Raw genomic sequence first — 15,124 nt, forward strand, 5'->3', positions numbered from 1 at the left:
AGGGAAACAAGGAGACCAGAGACGAAGGTCCAGGCGACCTTATCAAGGTAGAAGTGACATCATGTCCTCTGACAGGGCTTGAGATGTGTCCTGGGGTCAATGCAATGGAGATCCAGAATTAGGCTCCGAAATGACGTCCATAACACGCAAGACTTTCGAAAATGAGAGGAAGCCCCAAAGCGACAGTTACAATCCATAAAACTGGAGGTTGCAAAAGCAGAAGAATAATGTGCATAAATATGGGGTTTAAGGAGAGTAATGAGTAGGAAAACTGGAATAATGCAACCGGTTCAAAAGGGTAGGACCAATCTATGTGGCAGGGTTGACTTAATTATGTGGTAAGAAAAAGCACATTAGGTGTGAAATGAGGCACATTTTGAAACATTAATATTTTACTATTTTGTCGTTTTTACACATGTACACCCTGTGTGGTCAGTAGCTATCATTTTTTGCCATTGATTAGAAAGACATTATTATCCTTATGCAGGCTGGTCAAGCACCTATAATCTCTCTGGTAGCACCTTAGAAACCTATAATCTTTGTCAAAGTTGCCTATTATCACATAACCTGTTTTAGGAGCTGTACCCGGTCCTGTACTATATTGGACGTGTGTATGAGACTAGAAAGCCTGGGTAGAACAAGCATTTGTTATGCAATAGGTCTCGCATTTACGCAACTTTAAGCTATTGGCATTTTAGGCTTTTACGAAGCAAGGTAATTATCAGGTTTCCCTTAAAGGACATCCGAGCTAGTTGACAATTTAGGCTTGGGATTAGTGAAATCAACAGGTACATGCTGAGTTTGTCCTCTGGCATTTTTGAATGAAGCAGTGTTTGAGTGATCAGTTTTGCCTTGTTTGATCTTACGGATCGACAAGGTGGGTACAGTGTAGTTGGGTTTAGAAGGTATTTGTGGTCCATTCCGATTGAGATTTAAAGACCATGTTTAGGAGTTCGAATTTCCCCCTCTGTGCCACTAGTACCCAGTGGAAATGCTTTAGGGCTGTATTGATGTGCTCTGATTTCTTTGGACTAAGGCAGCTTTTGGCTACTTGATTTTGTAACCTCTAAAGCATTGTAGGTTCTTTTAATGAGCTTCCTTGTAGACTATGGTTGCAATAGTTGAGGTGAATTAAGATCACTAGCATGGCTAGTTCAATTCAGTGTCTGCATTGGAGAAGAGGGGACATTTTTTCTAGTCATAGTGGGGTGTTGGTTAGTACTTTTTAAAACTGCTGCGGTTTCCTTTAGCAAGTGAAATGGAAGGCTGCTTGTTATGCTCTTTATCAGAGTTTCAGTTTTGCACCATTGAGATGGAGGCAGCTGTCTTTCACCAGTGGTTTATATGTTGCAGGCATGTTGTCATATTCATACTTTGTTTTGATAGGTCACATATTGGGTGGTGGGTTTGAATGATGTACTTAAATCTGGAATTAAAATTGGTATAGGGCTAGACCTGTGCTAGAGGTCTCTTGTAACTGTTAAACAGTAAATTGAGCAAGGGGGACCATGGGAGACCGCTAATGTAGTTAGTGTTTTATGGTCCAGGAGGAGTAACCGATTTTGATTTGTTGGGATTGGCCTTCAAGGAATGCGTTTACTGTGTTGTTGACCACTGAGAGATGGAGTAGGATGAGAATCTAGGGCTGTCCTGCTTTCAGGAAGGACAGGGGAACTTCCTTAATGTCTGAGATTACAATTTCTCTGCCCCTTCCGGGTCTGAAATCTGATTGCCTGCTGTGTAATAGGTTATTGGATTCGATATAATCTTGAAGCTGCCTTGTCACCTTGTTTGCTACCATGTGGCTAATGAAGGGCAGGCTCGAGATGGGTCTGTAGCTTGAATACTCCGATGGGTCAGTTGATTGCTTCTTGAGTAGGAAGAGTATTACGGCTTGCTAAGTTTGGTGGGTACACATGTTTAAGGGAGGCATTTATGATTTGTAGGATGTGTGTGTACCTTACAGTTGGCACAGACCAAGGTCTACTGGGAGGTATGTGTGTTTTAGTTTGTTTGCCTGCGCTCTGTTTTGTTGAAGGGCTACATTTTGTACTCTATGGGGCACATGCATCAAGCAAAGGAATTGCGATTCCGGAATAGCGATTATTAAGGAATCGCAATTCCTTATGCATGTAGGTTTCGCAGAAAAATAGCGATTCCTACACCTTCCCTATTAGCGAATCACAATTTGCAATTCTCTATTAGGGAATGCTTTACCATTCATTCCTATGGGCCTAGAGGCCTAGAAGCACATAGGAATGAATTGGAAAGCATTCGCAATTTGCGATTACCAAATTGGTAATTGCAAATTGCGAATGCAATTCAAGGGGGCCAAATGGCCACCCTGATGCACCCACAAAAATGGTATTTGTGCACACGTGGCGCGCACACATGCCAAAAGGGGATGTGTATGCGCCACATGGCACTTAGAAAAATGCAATTTTGTGCATTTTTCTTAGGAATTGCAAATTACCATTAACTTGAAGTTGATGGTAATTTACGACTCCTTAATGCAAAGTCGCATTCTGAGAATGCTTCTTGCATTGCATTTCTTGAATCGCAAAATTTGCGATTCCCTATTTTGCGAATGCCTTTGGGGTTGATACATTCCAAAAGGCTATTTACTGGTCGCAAAGGGGCCGATTCTCCGAATCGGCCCGTTTGCGACCAATAAATAGCTTGATGCATGTGCCCCTATATTTAAATAGAACGCCTTCTATTTCCTTGAAGACAGTGGTAACTCTTGTTTCAGAAAAGTAGTTTTATTTACAGTCCCAAATAGTTGTTTTTTGCTTTGTCTACTTCTAGGTGTGGGTTGGGTGATTTGCAAAAGGTGATCTACATCCGGAGCGGGGGTGCGAGTATTGCTGTTCTTCAGGTGTCTCACCCATTGGTTGATTGCCTTGGGCTGGCCAGTGGTTACAATGTTCGAGGAGTGGAAAGAAAAGGAAGTGGTTAGACCAGTCTAGCATGATTGAGGTGTTGGTTGAGATCTTCTCTTTTTTTGTCAGCAGGTCCTGAGTGAAACTTTGTTGAGCCTGAGAATTGAATGCGATTGCAATAGATGAAGAATAATACTAGACGTGATGCAACCGTGTCTTATTTTCTGTCAAGCCAAGTTTAATGTCACTGAGTAAAGCTCCATGAACGTTTTGTAGATGTGTAGGTGATATGGAGGTGATGCGTGCGTAATCAAGTGTCTTAATTTCAGTGGAAGGTAAAGAATTTATCCTCCTTCTGTAGACTCTCTTTATGGAGTTTTAGTGACTCTCTGCAGTGCAGTATGCTAAGGGCGATGGAGGAGGACTGGCCACAGTTGTTCCACCTTTCTACTCTGAATTTGTAACCTAGCGATGGATTAGCTGTAAGCTTCCCGGCATTCTCAAGCCTGTAGCATGTTTTTTGAGCCAGCGCTGAGCAGGACTGTTGTTCACTTTTATAAACATACTACCTGCCATTGGGCATGATTGCGGGGCGGGGAAGAGAGAGTGCGCACCACTCCTGCACTTGGGCAAGTTGGAACTAGTTACACTAGTTATTACACCCCCCTCTTCCCTGGAACAAAACATGAGGATGGAAAGTTGCAGTCGAGAATAAACAACTGCCATCCCCATATGTAAGGTAAAGCAGAAAACCTGCTTCCTTACCGAAATGTCTGTAAAAAATTTAAAAAAAACACGGGAGGGGTGACCGTGCAGACACAGTGAATGAAGCACCTAGGGAGCAGAAGAGGGGCCGGTGAAGCAACAGGTTTTTTCTGTTATCATCGAACTCAGCCAATCCTGCACATTTTTGATCATTTATCACATTTGAACCTTCCTTGATGCCTTGAGTAGGCATTGTCTATTTCTCCCAGTGCCTCTGAATGTGTTCATGCCTTGCAGTCTCATGTGCCTGAGCTTTAAACAAAAGGTATGCGACCAAACCCAGATCACAAGGGGTTAAATGAGTGGAGTGCGACAAAATATTGCAAAGTAGTTGTCATAAGTGTGGGGCTCGATTGTATTATACATTCTTTGCAGCAGTAAGCATTTATTCGTACAGTAATTTAGGGTGAACTATAGTAATAACTTGGCGTCTGGATTATGTGCTGTGACAATAAATATGCAAGTGTGTTTACTGCTAGAAATAATATTTTGTTGCGTGTGTGTGTGTGTGTGTGTATGTGTATATATGTGTGTATGTATGTATATATATATATATATAATATATATATTCTTTTTTGTGTTCAAAATGATAGCCTGGGTCTGTAGCTTTTCCTTTTATAGCTTAGAGTCCCCAGTTTATGAAGAATGGGAGTAATAATAGCTGTGATTTGTATTTTGTTTCAGCCAGACTTTAAGCTCTGTAGCCTGGATCCTGCAAAGCATCTACTGCCGATTAGGTATTCTCCTAAGAATAGAATCTTTCTGTAGCACCTTCCGAGTGCGATGTGTGAAGCGGGGGCCTGGTAACTGCTGAAAACCAGTGAGAACATTCACAGTAGATCATCCTTGCATCCCTGAGCACACACCAGCATTGACAGTAAGAGCTGTATTCGATGAACTGCAGCAGTGTAATGCTGCATGTGTCTGTCAGCCTGGTGTGTTATGTTGCAGCTGATGGCAACAGAAACAGGTCTTAATTAGCTTATCTAGTAAGAGTGGTCTATGAGGTGCTATTCCAGGTACCACTTTACACCAGTATCCTTAGCCGTTGATATGAAAATTCCACACGTTGCTAGTTGTTGACTAATTATTCTAGTCAGCAACTAACTTGGTTTCTGTGCTAGGCACTAGTGAATACCCTCAGCACATGTGTTTTTCCCTGCAGTTGGATGTGGGATAAGGACCGTTTTTCCTTGTTCAACTACAAATAGGTGCTGCAAAAATCCACTGGGCTAGCCCACTTAATGAGCGTGTCCTCCTGGACTTAACAGAGGAAGCCTAGGAATGGGAGCATGCACCCAGGATTAGTGAGGGAAATATTTATTCTTCATAGGAATATCCAAATTATTTTAGTAGCTGCTCTGCTCCAGAGGCAGTAGGTCCTGACTGAAGTTTAAAAAAAAAAAAATCATGCCTCACCCATAGACAACTTAGCTATCTTTTGTAAAGACCTATTGTTAACAACATACTTAAAAGGCTGTACTGCTTTAACCATTGACTTAAGAAATTATCAACCACATTTTAGGTCAGCCCCCATGCTACTGGCTGTCTCTCCAACTGCTCTTAGCTATTTGTCTGTCATACAGGCGGTGCATGAAGGTAAGGTTGAAGATTAGTAGATAGTGGTGTGGTGGACCACCTGCAGGATTTTTTTGTCAGTTGCCAACAACATGCACTTGGCAGGTGACTAAAATCCCAGAACACTTTTGCTGATGAATCAGTCCCACATAAAGCACCAGCTAAAAAGGGAACCCACACTGCATAGAAGTCTGGAAGCCTTCAGATGGCATTAGCAAGTGGCATAATAGTTCACCTGTTAGTAGGTAGACTTATGACCCTTTGTATGCACTCGCTTTGGAAGGAAATGATCTCCTAATAAGTTGGATGCAGTCTAATTTTTTCTTGTGTCTTTTCCACAGCTTTGACTTCTTCCTGAGCTTGCAGAACTGTGAGGCATATCGGAATATTGTGTGCATCTATTTCCAGTCTCTAAGCAACCATGGGAGGTAAGCACATATGAGCACAATGGAAGCTAAGCACACTTTGGCCTGTCTTCTTAGCTAGAACCTATGTGAGATTGGGAGCTAATAAGTTTGCTAGGCAGGGTGAGAAAAGCAGATAAGGGAGTGGAGCATTTGTTGTCTTGCACTGCCTCTGTTTGGGCTCAACAGTTTCCTAGCTGTGTTGTAAGTTGCATAGACTAATTTTCCTCTATTTTTAAGCTTCTGACCAGTTCTTTCTCAGTTTGTTCAATTCCTTCCAGTGTTGGTTTACAAACGAGAACTGTCTCATCCACATGTTACGTCCTTAATGTGTAGAGCACATGATCCTGTATAAAGACTCTTAATGCTGCAAGTCCATGGATGCTTCACAGTGCTTGATGGTGTTCTGCTCATGCCACTTCTTGTATACAAAATAAGGTTCCACCCACTTTTTGAGTACTTTACCCAAAGACCAACATTGAGATCACATACATTGTAAATAAAGACACTTCAAATATATACATGCATGTTATGGAACTGCAGTTGAAGGCTGCCAATTCACAGAAGTACATTCATTGTATCCTATCCACTGTTCCAGTCTTCTCTGCCCCATTTCTCTGTACTAGAACACTATCCAGTACATGTAGAATCATTTGTAGTGTTTGGATTCAGAGAGGCCTTGAAAAGTGAAGATCTTTATAATGCCAGTGTAATCTCTTTAGCTTAAGGTAAAATTGAAAACTTCAATAATGTTCATCAGAAACCCATATCTTAACCAGCGACAAATTAGGATTCCACTCGTAAGACTCAAAGGCCCTGATTACAGGTGTTGTGGAGGGGCAGATGCTATTTATTATATCCGATAAAATAAGAGTCTTTGGAGTTCGAACTTTATTGGGTATCCTAATTCGCACCTATACTGGTGTGTATGTGTGTGTGTATGTATATGTATATGTATATATGTATATGTGTGTGTGTGTATATATATATATATATATATATATATATATATATATATATATATATATATATATACACTATGTAGATCTATCTATCTAATCTTCCCTCTGAATTTTTGGATATACTGGCTTGCATCCAGATCGCTGGTGGTGCAACATACCACAAATGCCTCATTTAAATGCAAGACACTTTTCTCAACCGCCAGAGAAAAATTGAATCCATAAGGAATTTCTATTTTATTAAAGACAGCACTTGTGCAAGGCGGTTGCCGAAACGCGTCGGTCGTTTGAAGCAATTGTTGCATGCCACATGCATTCGAAACGTTCGTTTAAAAGATACAAAAAGAAAATAAAAGATGAATAATCGAGCATCCTGAAGGATCTCTGATTCCCTCTGTGCCGCTGCATGGGAGGACTGTGAGAAGTGCCGCTTTTGGTTGAAAAAATATATATTCTTTTTGCAGGTTGGAATAGTAATGCAGATTTTGGTGGTGACTGCATCGAAGTATGCTTTTCAGAGTAAACACTTATGCTTTTCCTCTGTTAGATCCCGGTAGGTTAGGCCTACCAAAATTAAACAAAGGTTGCTGACTTCATTGTACTCATAAATAACCAGGTGTGGTAAACTCTGCGCAGCTCAGAATTCTGATGCCTGCTCAAACAGTGTTTGCACAGGGGTCCGACACGCCAGCCCTCTTATAATTGGGGCCTAAGTGAGCTGTAACATATTAGTCAGGATTACCTTTTTCATGCAAACTATTAACATCAGCTCCAAGATCATTGTTTCCTGAGGGTTCTTGGGAAATACAACTACCTTTTTCTTTTTGCTTTTAAACCTAGAATTGACAGTGAAACCAAATTTATCACCAATTGCAGATGTTTGTGTGGAAGAAACAGTCAAGCGCTATACATAGTTGGTTAGAAGTTGGTTCCCTCTTGAATTGACTGTATTTCAGGCTTGCCTTGGAGTTCAAACAATGCCATATGTAGCTCTTTATTGCTAGAAATGGTGATGTGTTATTAGCACTCTCAATTTTAAATAAATGTTTTGATTCCTTGTACAGAAAAGATGAATAACTTCCCGCCACTGCCACGCTTCATTCCCCTGAAGCCATGTTTCTACCAGGATTTTGAGGGCGAGATCCCTGAGCAACATCGCACCTTGGTGAAACGACTTTACTACCTCTGGGCATGTAAGTGTCTTATTTTTCCAGCCCCATGGGAGGTACAATGTGTAGAACCAATTGGCCCATCTACTTTTCATACATCTACCCTTAGGAAAGGGCAGTGCCTATAACACCCTGATATTTATTCTCTTCTCATATCTACCCATTTGAGGTGCAGTGTCTAGGCCCTCCAGTCATGCTCTACCCTAAATGTCTACCTCTTCGAAGGTGTCCTACCTAGAACACCCTGCTCCTTCAGCACTTCTCATGCACATTGGATGCCCTCCTCTGAAAGATGCCTCCCTCTCCACTCTCCACTAGACCTATTTAGAACTGTAAAATGTAGCTTCCCTCTATCCCTTTTTGTTTGTACTTGTCTCCTTTTTATCCTGCTGGCTGCAGACTTTCTAAGTATACTAATCACTTGCATCTCTAAAAGACAAATGGCATTGTCAGTTAACTGATTTATAAAAATATTAGTGCTTGATATACATCACAGTAGATATTTCAAATTGATTGGCTGAAAACAAATTACATTGTGCTACCCAGTGCACACGTTGAAACCCAACAACAATACCATTGTATTTGTAAGAATCAACGTAATAATAATTTTTGCACTTACAGCGCACTTTACCTAATGATTCTTCTTTGTTAGATGCTAATAACATTCTGTGCTTAACCAAATTACTGGTCCTCATTTACCAGCCTGGACGAATTAAGGACTTAGTCGGCTTTGCTAGAATATATACCCTATAATGTGTGCTCTTGGTGCATTATTCAACTTTGCTATCTTAATATGATAACTTAAGGTTGTGGCTAATCATAAAGTGAATTTAATAAACTTTGCAAAAGAGGTAGTATGTTGTCTCATACTCATTTTAACCGTATTCCCAGCTGGTTGGAAATTACCTCCACAGGTCAGAAGCATCAGACAATCTTCTCAAAGTAAATGCAATCACACAAACAATTAGGAATCCCATGTGTGGGCATCCTTATGCAAATTAGCTTCATCCATGAAGTGATATGGTTTCTCTTGTGCATCTCACTTTGAGATGAATCATGATGTTTCATTTGCTAGCTCCCCTTTTAGAAGCAGATAGGATTTTATATTTTTATATATTTTTCTTTTTTTTATTACACTGGATTGAGTAAATATTCTGCCACATATACCATTAATAACCAGCTTCATATACTACAGAGGTGCAAGAAGTTATTGATGGCTGACCCTCACAAGTCTTGCTTCTCGTCTCTGGGTAGCCTGTAGCCAGTATGTTCTTGTGTTGTCTGTGGTTTCTTGTTGTAGTTCAAGAAGCGCTGGATCCAAAGTAGACCATGGATTTCCTTGTGGCATAGAAGCTGTCATTTTTAGATGAATAAGGGTCAGACTACAGGTCAGTGCTAGTTAGAAAGTTGCCACCACTATTTGTGAACTTTTTACCTGCCGTTGAAGAGGGGCATCCTCCAGCTACATACACTTGTCACTCCCTCTTTGAGGAAAAGCAGCAATCTACAAGCCTTCGAGTATGTGATTACCTTTTCTGAACTGTCCAGGTCTGCTCACTTTTGCAGAGACTTGTTCCTTCTTCATAAATCCTGGGTATTTGTTAAGTATCCAGGTTCCTCAGACCAAATAACTGGCTCCTCAGACCAAATCCTCCAAACTGAATAATAAAGCTTTGGCCTTAACCCTTACTTCACTCGGATATGAGATTCTGAGGTTGAGTAAGAACGTATCCATCCCACAAGAATTTTTCTTCTCTAATGTTTGAGGATTTGGTTTCTGTTTAGTATGGAGACTTCAATTATGCACCAATTCGATTAGCTCAAGGCCACATTAGCAACCCTCCATTTCAGAGTTGCTACATTGTAAATAGAAGAAATGAGCCTTCATTATGAAAATTTATCTTCTGCCATTCTTCTGGTGTTTGCACGTGATTAAAATACAAAACAAGGGACAACCAGGGTGACAAAGCAGCCAAAATTAATGTCTTGCTGTCAAAATTTGCAGAAGTAGAAGAATTCCTGCTGATTCTACGGGAGGGCCAAAGAGTTGACTTAATAGCAGAGCAAATACAAATCTCCTTGATGGCAAGTTGTTTGCAGAGACTTGCTGGGGTGCCTACTTATTTGTGTTATGAAGTCAGAGTACATTTATTTTTTATGGATACTTCTAACCCCAGATTTCTGACCTTGTGACTATCCCAACCACCAAACTGGTTCTGGAAAATTCAAAGCAGTGCTCCTGCGCACTTGCAAGTGGAGTCGTACAGCTTTGAGTCAATGCATTTTGCTCTGCTTGGACTAACAATACCTCATTTAAGCGCCACGCATGCGCGATTGCATCAGGTTTTTTTGGGGGAGGTTTTCTGCACTTGTGAAGAAATTTCTTTTCCTTTTTCCTCGTGCAAGGAATGTCACTCTAGCACAGGGTTTAAGTCTTCTGTGACTGTCAAAAGCAGATGTTTATAAACAATCCCCACAAGGTGAACCTTTGGTGCTTGAGCTTGTCGCATGACTCGAAGGCCAGCAACGACTGCACCCAGATGAACCTGAAAGCATCAGAGATTGTAAGGCATAGCTCTGCATGGCAGAGCAGTGGAAGGGACCTCGCAGGCCCCACTCCAACTTGAAGTCAGAAGCACGGACCCGCTGCTGCTCACAAAGTTGTTTACGGGGCAGCTCTTCCTCCCTGTCGAAGCCTTCGGGTATTTCAAAAAAGAAACCAAGTCCCTGCCCCTGCATGACTGCCTTTCCATGCCACTCTTTGGAGAAAGCACGAGGGGGGTCACCATGCCTCTCAGTCTTGCTTCTGTTGTACCGAGAAGGCGATTCCATCGCTGGTCCCGATGCACCTCGAGTTTCCAGGCCCATCTGCATCCTCACAGCAAGTGGAAGCCTTTCGAGAGGCTAAGCTGTGCAAGTTCAATTTGACTGTTGCTGTGCAAGTTCAAGTTCCTTGTTGATACTTAAGAAAAAATGTAAGCAACTACAGTGAGCATGGCATAGGATTTATGGAGATGAGGCTAAGTCAAAACTTGAGAGACCTGTTAAGGAAAATTCTAAAGCCTGTCCTGTTGCTTGGGCATAATATTACTTTCATGAAATGTCAAATGCTCACAAGTCATCCAAGGAACTTTTTGGGATTGTTAGATCACTCTTTGACCTGGTTCTAGTATCCCCAGCCATATATCTTTCACAGCAAAACTGCGAGGATATTGCTAAGCTGATTTACCACAAGATTTTTCCTTGCCTATTCCTGGTGACTTGGGGGCAGAGTGTGTCTCCAAGTATCGCCAGACCTATGCCATGACTGAGTTTTTTGCTAGATGCCACTCTGCTTGAGTCTTTACTGGATTCTATATAATTTGGATCTCCTTGTGATCCCCTTCCTCCTGAGGTCATGAGGAAGATTAAGCTTGTTATTTAATCCCACTTGCTCCACACTCTAAATTCTTCTTTAAAGGAAGGCAGGGTTCCCACGATTTGGTAATGCACTATGGTAGGGGCACCAGACGTCCCGGACAGTCCCAGTTTTGAGAGTGATGTCCCGACACTTTTCTTATTTGATACGTGTCCTGTTTTTTGTGACAAACGTCAGGACATTCTGCAAAGCAGAATAGAGAGATATGATCTCCTTTTACAGGGGCCTCAGCAGTCTCAAATAATCAAAGAAATGCATCTGTTTTTGTGAGGCAGTATGCAAAAAGATCCACTGAATGCTCCCAGCAGAGGAGAGAGGCCAGCTTAGTAGGAGAACAAGGGTGCGCAGGGGGAGATCCTGCTTCACCTCATGTTATGAAAAAAAAAATATATATATATATATATATATATATCTATACACACACAAAAACGGGACAGGCCAGATATAGAAGTAAGAATAAATGCTTTAGTACTACATTTGTCTGGCCTGGCCCGCTTTTTACTTCACAAAATCTAGTCACCCTACCCTATGGTGGCCCGTGTTCTTAAAAAGCCCTCTCTTTATGCCAATGCATGGGCAAACTGTCGGCCCAATTTATGCTAAGATTCGGGAACAGCATGATCATGGTTCGCTCTCTACTTACTATAATTTTTTGAACCCTTCCCGGTCAGGCGCCCGCTTGTAGCATGGAAACTGCTCTTCTCTGAGTGGTGGAGCATCTCAGGAGACGGCTAGATAGTGGCGGCACTGCAGCCCGGGGACTGCTGCGCTCAATCTCCTGGATCTCAGAGCAGTCTTTGATACGGTGTCCCACTCTATTCTGTGTCAGTCCCTGGTCAGAGAATGCTGGTCTGCAATCCTCGATTCGAAAAAGGCGCCCTTAATTCCCCAGTCTTCATCCATTAGGGCATCTAAGGAGGCCACTAAGAGTAAGCTGTGCTCTTCCTTTTGGATGTTAAGCTTGTAGAAAGTAGATTTTCAAATGTTCCTGGTCTTTGCTTCCATTGTAGTTTGTTATTTGCTCTTATTGGGGAACCTGCTAGTTTACAGAATCTGACTCTGAAATGCTAAAACATACAAAAATATTGACAAGTGTAAGCATCACCATCATGGAACCTTTAAAACCCAGAGCCATGTGAATGATGAGTATTAACCTGGGAATTTCCTCTTTCGGTTCTTCCAGGCCACACCAAACGCGTGGCTCTTTTCTCTCAAGGTTCGACCATTCTTCCCACTATTATTTTTTTTTTCCCCATGGCCAACGCCACTTCTTTCCTTTGTAAGGCTGGCGAAGAGTGCAGCTCAATTGTGTCATAAGAGCAGACCAGCTCGAAATTGTGGGGCACACTGGCTTGGATGCCACACAGCTCACAGATGAGTAATCCTTCTGGCTAGTTGAACGGCTAATCATTAGCTTCTTCTGTGGAAGCAATATCTGACATCTACTGCTCTTTAAAAGTTCTATGTCTTGTTTAGGTTTGTCCATCAGTAGATGGGTTTGCGTAAGAAAGTAATTGTCCCTTTAACAACGATTTTATGAACCAAATCAAATATTTCCACCAGAAAGCAAATGCTCTTTTTGCTTTCTTCCTTCAGTTGAAAGACAATGTATGCAAATAAGCCACCACACAAAGCTGAACACACTGCAGCCATGGTAAAGGTTTACCTCGCTCTAAATTTGCACCCAATTGATTTATTTAATACCTTCCATAAAACGAAAACCACTTTTTCTGCTGACGACGGTCAGGTCCATTTCACTCCGTGCTCTAGGAAGTATGGAAAAGTGGCAGTTTCTAGTTTGTCCTGTTTATTTCTTATCCCTTGTTAACTGCTTTGCCTTTTCTTTTATTTCTGCCTTTATGTACTCTGCCCTTTCCCATGTCTGTTCTCTTCACTTTGCATAGGTATAGAACAATCCTAGGTCCTCTCTCTTGTCTCCAGCCTCACTCTTAGGAACATGATACTTGAACAATGTGTAACCCTCAGCTCTGGCGTTTGTAGATGGTGGGGTGTTGTGGGAGGGGAGGAATAGAAGACATAGTAAACACATAAGTTCCCTTTTATGGACTGCACAGCTTTGTGCATCTCATTACCAAATAATTTAAACCAGAATGCTGTCAGACCTGTAGGCAAGGCCATTTCCACCCAATAAGCTGTATGCTTTGGAGCCTTATAAACCAAAGCTCAAATTAGTGTTTTAATCTGAATTGTGTGTTACAATACGCATAATTTTCAGCCAAACCCTAACTGACATTATTGTTGACCAGTCACTTGAGAGTGGGAGTGGGTTGGAAAGGTCCCTATAGTTTCCTTCTTTGCACATTGCCTTGGCTTGTCACCGGTCACAGCATGGTTTTCTTGCAGTGGGTGTGCCACTCTTGTGTGTCTGTGTGTATGTGTTTGCAGTGAACAGCATCACCCTGGCAGTGAATCTGATTGGCTGCCTGGCGTGGCTCATTGGCGGAGGCGGTGCGGTTAACTTTGGACTGGCCTTTCTCTGGCTTCTTCTCTTTACGCCATGCTCCTATGTCTGCTGGTTTAGACCTATATACAAAGCTTTCAAGTAAGTGATCACCATCTCTCTACTTTCTGTCTTTGCTTTGTCTGTCTGTGTTAAGTCAGGAGTGCGCAGCTCCAGTACAGAAGAGGAAGCCACTTCTCTGAGAAATTCGATGATGCTCTGGCCATAGACTCAATATTTAGGCCAACATTTTGAGATTCCTGCACATGTTGTGGTCTTGCTCAGCTTTTTTCCCCATTTCTTGAATTAGAACCACTATGAATAAGTACGTCTAAACTGCTAAATATGTTCTCCTTCATGGTCCTCTGCCTACTGGAGCTGCACAGCCCAATTTGAATTAGCCCAATTTGAATTAGCCCATTTGCTGCTGCATTACACAAGTGTCACCAAGGTTTTATCTGTGCTGGTAAAAGTCTTCAACTTGATAATCATAATGTAGCACCTAGTCAATCACCAATCGGGTGTGGGCAGCTGGATGGGGGCTAGGGAGAATCGTTTCGCTCTGGGGTCCAGACGCAAGAACAGCCAAGGATTCCGGAGAGCCTGTTTGCTGCTGTTTCTTCTGTAAAGGGAGAGACCCTGACATTTGTCAAACTGCAGCAGTAACTGGGTTAACACTGTGTTTTTAATGAAAATTGATCTACTGACCAATTAACAGAAATCTTACATCTTTACCTGATTCGTATTTATGTTATGCAATTGTCAGTCACTTTCTGAGGCGGGAAGGGGGAGCTGGGAAAAGGCCAGATTGCAGTTTGTTTTCTTCTGGAATGTAATTAGAAGAAATGGAATGCAGCGTAGCAGTAACCCTAAGTGAGTGCATGTGCAAACGAAGCATGGAGGCCAGCTGAGGGCTTGTCCTTCATGTTGGACCACTTTCTGGGTTCAGTGCATGCACTTTGTCTAAGTACCATGAAAGATTTTAGCACAGCTTCAAAACCTTTACTATGTTGTTGTTTGATGCTGCACTTAATTTAAGATGCAGTAAGCTAAATGTGGTGACTGTACAGTAGCTTCAATTCTACATCCCAGATCTCTTCTGATATTCCTAAATGGTAAAATATCTGCAGTTTTATTAAAATGTATCTTTTTGAAAATAACTTCCTAAAGAACACTAAACCTTCAGGCAAAACAAATTCTGTTTTAACAAATCAATTAGAAACTAATTTATATATCATAAAGTACGTTTCAAAGGAACACTGGAAACTTACTAAAAGCTGGCAAGACGACTCAGTGAGTTGATGCTTATTGGAGACATTAGTTAGTCTAGGTTTGAAGGATGGTAAGTTAAGCAGCATTACATTGGGTAATAGGAACGCCTCTTGTTGGCACGGAAACACCTCCATCATTGCCATATAAAACATGCTCTTCTACCTTTTTTTTCATCTGACGACAGTCTCCACAGGCTTTTTGATTTTTGTTTTCATA

The 15,124-nt window shown here is 41.7% G+C and overlaps 1 protein-coding gene across 2 annotated transcripts in view; it reads left to right on the forward strand.

Annotated features, from left to right (window-relative positions):
• Positions 1 to 15,124, forward strand: part of SCAMP5 (secretory carrier membrane protein 5) — a 141,040-nt gene that overhangs the window by 65,721 nt on the left and 60,195 nt on the right. For both annotated transcript variants that reach the window (XM_085643818.1, XM_085643817.1), the window contains 3 exons: positions 5,567 to 5,653; positions 7,653 to 7,781; positions 13,582 to 13,738. In XM_085643818.1, coding sequence (XP_085499944.1) covers positions 5,647 to 5,653; positions 7,653 to 7,781; positions 13,582 to 13,738 — 293 coding nt within the window. In that variant the 5' untranslated portion in view covers positions 5,567 to 5,646. The remainder of the gene's footprint in view (positions 1 to 5,566; positions 5,654 to 7,652; positions 7,782 to 13,581; positions 13,739 to 15,124) is intronic.

This window comes from Triturus cristatus, chromosome 3_1, assembly GCF_964204655.1.
Source record: "Triturus cristatus chromosome 3_1, aTriCri1.1, whole genome shotgun sequence".
NCBI classification, from domain to species: domain Eukaryota; kingdom Metazoa; phylum Chordata; class Amphibia; order Caudata; family Salamandridae; genus Triturus; species Triturus cristatus.